The 5,159-nt window shown below is 25.2% G+C and overlaps 1 protein-coding gene across 1 annotated transcript; it reads right to left on the bottom strand.

Annotated features, from left to right (window-relative positions):
* Positions 3,321 to 4,737, bottom strand: LOC107611274 (uncharacterized mitochondrial protein AtMg00810-like). The gene is made up of 3 exons (XM_016313221.1): positions 4,360 to 4,737; positions 3,615 to 3,755; positions 3,321 to 3,458 (listed from the first exon to the last, which is right to left on the bottom strand). Exons 1-3 carry the CDS (start codon positions 4,735 to 4,737, stop codon positions 3,321 to 3,323), a joined length of 657 nt encoding a protein of 218 aa, XP_016168707.1.

The following is a 5,159-nucleotide window of genomic DNA, read 5'->3' on the forward strand; positions in this document are numbered from 1 at the left end:
ATTTGTTTTATTATGGATATACTTTTAAAAGAATAAAAGTAAAATAGTTTATCAGAACAATATTTTTTGAAAAAAATTACACAGAATAATTTTTGTACTAATATATGAGGATTCATTTTACATATAATATTCATTTATCTGAATTTATTAGTGGAGTATTTTATAGAAATTATATTTAAGTAATTTTTTTATCTTATAATCATTTTATATTTTGGAATTTAAAATTTTGTATTTTTATTTTTATTCAAGTTTTATTTTTATGTTTTATTTTAGTTCTGTTAATAAAAAAGTATTAACATTAGTTTTAATGTTTAACTTTTAGGATAAATAAAAAGATGAGATCTTCTTTATAAATTTGATGATTAAAAAACTATTTATTATAGAATAAGTTAAGTCTATTTCTTGACTATAAGAATATATATAATTCACTCTTGAATATAATCAAAATAAATATATATTTATTTAATTTTTTAAATTTTACATTAATTATTAAAATCATGATATAATGAATGTACTTCTATAAAAAAAACTGAAAATGACTTCATAACTATTTTTTTATTAGAAGAAAACACCACTTAATGACTATAGAGTATAATTTAAACAACTATAGATAAGTAACATAAGTAATAAAAAATGGACATAAAATTTAACTTTTTTGTTATTTAGTACAAAAGTAAATATAATAAAATAAATCACTGTTTTTATACATAATGACATAAAATTTAACATTATTCTTTTCTAGAGTCATCTATTTTTTTAGTTTTTATCGTTATTTTTGTAATTTATTTTAATTTTATTAAACCAAAAAATACTAATGTCATTTAACTTTAATTTTTAACTTTTATCATAAATGAATATGTGACTTTGAATGTATTAGATAATAAAAAAACTCATAATAAAAAAAAGTTAAATTTACTTATTCGTTATATTTAGTAGATGATTCACATAAGAGTTACGTAATTTTTTTTGAACTTTTATTTTTAAAGTAGTATTCACTTTTGAGTATAATAATTATGAATTAATATATGTTGGCAACTAATTGCTATTGAAGAGAAGATAAAAAGAGAATAAAAACGGAGGAAGGAAGAGAGAACAAGCTAATACAAGAGTGGTGGTGAAACATATGTAAATAGATAATGATAAGAAAAAAGAATAATAAAAGAAAAAATTAAAAATTCTAAAAAAGAATAATAAGACTAAAGATAATTTAAAATGTTGAATATAAAATTATAAGAAATAATTTTTTTTAGCTATTAAAATTATGCGAGAGAAAGAGTTATTTAAATATAAATTTTTATATCTGCTTCAAATTAAATATAATTGAGAAATAAATAAATTTACAAATATTTATCAATTTTTATCTTCATTGTTACACATAGTAACATAACGATTTTAGTATTATATCTAAATTAATTTAAATTCAATTATTCTATATATTAAAGAAATTAAATAGCTAATAATTTTTTTATTTTTTATTTAACTATTCTATACAAAATTTTTGAATGCTTGATATCTTAATTTTTTTAAAATAATAAAATATGACTTAACAAGTAAGTATGAAAAATAAGTATTTTATAATAGTTATACATCTAGATATCTAAATCAAACAAAAAAATAACAATGGATATGTATGGATAAAAGTGATAAACAAAAATAAAAGCTACGATAATGGTAATATGATATGGTGGTAATTGATTGCGATCTGGATTAATAGAAGAAGAAAACAAAAAAGAAGAATAAAACAAGGCAATACAGTAGTGACGGCGAGACAATAATAGTTATACATGTAAAAAAATAATAAGAGAAAATAATAGTGTATGATATGATGAGATGATATAATCAAAATAAAAATTAATAATTTTAAAATAATAATAAAATTAAAGATAATTAAAGATGTTCAATATAAGATATAGAGAGTGTTTTGAATATAAATTTTTATCTCAACTTCAAATTAAATACTAATTAAAAATAAATAATTAAACTTGATAACGTTTATAAATAGTTAATTTGTAAATAATGTTAATAAATTTTTATTTTGATTTTGTTACACATAATAATAACAATTTTTTTTTAAATTTTTTAACTTAAATTTTTTTGATATACGAAATCACTTATTTAAAACAAGTGAACCTAAAAACAAAACCAAAGAAAAGCTTAAAGTATCATTTCCCAAGAATGATGATGAAGAAGAAAGCAAAGAAGATGTGATCTTTGCTCTCCTCCTTAAGAAGTTTAAGAAGACAGGCTATAAACAAAGTGTTCAACTTTAAAAGTGTTCGAGTGTCTCTATTTTTTTTTTGTCATAGAGAGTTAGTATCTTTTGTGTTTTTGTTCAGGGAGAGTTAGTATTTTAGTATGCTCTGTTTTGGTATTCGGCCATGTTTTTAAGCCAACAAACAGTTTTTTTTTATTCTTGTTCAAAAAGCCGTTTTTTTTCTTAATTTTTTCTCAATTTATAGTATACATTTTGTTTCAAATAAAAAATAAAAACTTAAGAATTAAGATATAATTAAATTGATAAATAATTTGTATAATATAAAAATATAAAATATAAATATATAGGATTGTAAAATTTTAAATACTTATTATCACTTAAACATGAATTATTATGTCAATAAAAAAATGAATTATTTTTAGGTTTAATTACTTTGTAGGTCTTTATAATTTTACCAAATTTTCAATTAGATCCTTATATTTTTTTTAATTGGATTTCTATACATTATTTTTTTTTAAATTTAGTCCCGGTTAACGTTAAACGTTAAAAAAAGTTAGTGAATTGTGAAATTACTTGTATACCCCTGAAAAAAAATAATATATAGGGACCAATTGAAAAGAAAAAAGTATAGGAAACTAATTGAAAATTCGGTAAAACTATAAATATTCAATGAAAGATATTCTTATAATCCCTATTCAATGATTCTACAACATGAAATATATTCCTATAATTCATTTTATTTTGTCACTATTATTCTTTTGTTCATTTATATACAAATTGTACCAAAAATACATTCTCTTTATTTTTTTAACTTTTAAAATACCTTATTTTAAGAACATACCAAAAGAGTAATGGATAAAATGAATTAGAAATAATAGTAATAAATATATATATAATTCAGTTTCCATCGTTCAAGTTTTCATTATGATAATGTAATATTTTATGTTTGTGTGGATTCATGGAATATAGTTTGTGTCTTTATCATATCATGGTGCACCATAGAAAACCACAAGGCTATGTAATTTGTGTTATTGAAATTTGAAATCTAAAAATAAAAACAACAGAAAACGTATATAGTTTCAGTATAATACAGATAATTTGGAAATTAGTTCTTGTGTTGCAGTCTCCCACTCTCTAAACCAGTGTAAGGATCAACAATAACATTAATAATGCCCGATTTTCGAGCCAAGAAAGATTCTGAAAGAGCAGACTTGAACTCATCAGGTGTCCCAACAAGATAGCCCTTTTCACCAAAAGTTTCAATCAAAGAATTTGCATAATAACATAAGATGCTTTAAGTATAACCATCACAAAATTATTGAGGGAATAGTGAAATTCATTGTAAGTAATTCTATGCAAAGTTGAAAGCTGAACAACTTGACGGGTAGAGGGTACTTACTTCGGTCATGCCATATCGCTCCAATAAGCGATGCCTAGTGATGGCTTTCCATTCTTGCATAACAGGTTGAGGGAGTATTGCAGAGGACCCAGTTAAAGTGTTTGAATATATTGTATTATCAAATGTACAGGGAATCAGCCTCTTTATAGAGAAATTACAGAAATAGAAATAACTATAAAATAGGAAAGAAGGGAAAAATACTAGCCTAAAATAAAGGAAAGATTTCTAATAATAAAATCCCTAAAATTAAGCTAAACCAAAAAAGAAAAAGATTTATAATTAATTCTATTTACATAAAAAATTCGTGAAAAGAATTAGGAATCTGATTTTGATTTGATCTAGTCAACACTCCCCCTCACGCTGGCTTAAAGATATCATTCATTGACAGCTTTCTTATTATTCTATCAAAAGTCTTCTTGGGTAATCCTTTAATTAGAACATCTGCTAATTGTTTCGTGGTTGGAACATATGAGATGCAAATCTATCCTCTCTCAATATTTTCCCTGATAAAATACTTGTCAACTTCAACATATTTAGTTCTATCATGTAATATTGGATTATGAGAAATAGAAATTACAGATTTGTTGTCACAATACAACCTCATTGGTAGAGAAATGGAAACTTTTAGTTCTTGTAGAATTTTCTCTACCCATAGTGCTTCACATATTCCATGAGCCACTGCTCTAAACTCAGCTTCTGCACTACTTCATGCCACAACACTCTGTTTTTTACTCCTCCAACTAACCAGGTTTCCGCCAACAAAAGTACAATACCCAGATGTTGAACTTCTATCCATGACATTCCCAGCCCAATCCGCATTTGTATAAGCTTCTACTTGAAGATGTCCATGCTTTTTGTAGAGTAACCCTTTCCCAGGCGACCCCTTCAAGTACCTTAGGATTCTAAAGACAACATCCATGTGTTCTTGACCAGGTGAATGCATAAACTGGCTTACCATGCTCACAGCAAAGGCTATATCCGAGCGTGTATGGGATAAATAGATTAGCCTCCCTACCAACCGCTGATATCTCCCTTTGTCCATTATATTTTCTGGTTCAGCTGGCTTCAATTTTAAATTAGGCTCTATAGGTGTTTCAGCAGCTTTACAACCAAGTAATTCCATCTCTTTTAAAAGATCTAGGATGTACTTTCGTTAGTTCATAAAAATGCCTTCCTTAGACTTTGCAATATTCAATTCCAAGGAAGTATTTTAATGAGCCAAGTTTTTTAATTTCAAATGCTGCAGCAAGCTTCTCCTTCAAGTCTTTTAGCTCCAAAAAATCATCACCTGTCAGAATAATGTCATCCACGTATACAATTAAGATGGCAGTTTTATTAGCTGCTGAATGTTTATAGAAAAGTGTATGGTCAGCTTGGCTTTGAGTATAACCAAGTCCCTTCACCACCATTCCAAATCGTTCAAACCAAGCTCTTGGTGATTGTTTCAATCCATAGAGAGATTTCTGTAGTTTTCACACTTTATTCCTCCCTAGTTCAGCCTTAAATCCAAGTGGAACTTTCATGAACACCTCTTCCTCTAGCTCC

This window comes from Arachis ipaensis, chromosome B08, assembly GCF_000816755.2.
Source record: "Arachis ipaensis cultivar K30076 chromosome B08, Araip1.1, whole genome shotgun sequence".
NCBI classification, from domain to species: Eukaryota; Viridiplantae; Streptophyta; class Magnoliopsida; order Fabales; family Fabaceae; genus Arachis; species Arachis ipaensis.

Excerpts from the sequence above, each read along its gene's own strand:
- LOC107611274 (XM_016313221.1), bottom strand. The coding sequence starts at position 4,737 with ATGGAATTACTTGGTTGTAAAGCTGCTGAAACACCTATAGAGCCTAAT. Across the intron at positions 3,756-4,359 it reads CTTTTGTTGGCGGAAACCTG|AGGCTGATTCCCTGTACATT; the intron begins GTTAGTTGGAGG and ends TTCTCTATAAAG. Across the intron at positions 3,459-3,614 it reads AGCGATATGGCATGACCGAA|GGCTATCTTGTTGGGACACC; the intron begins GTAAGTACCCTC and ends TTTGGTGAAAAG.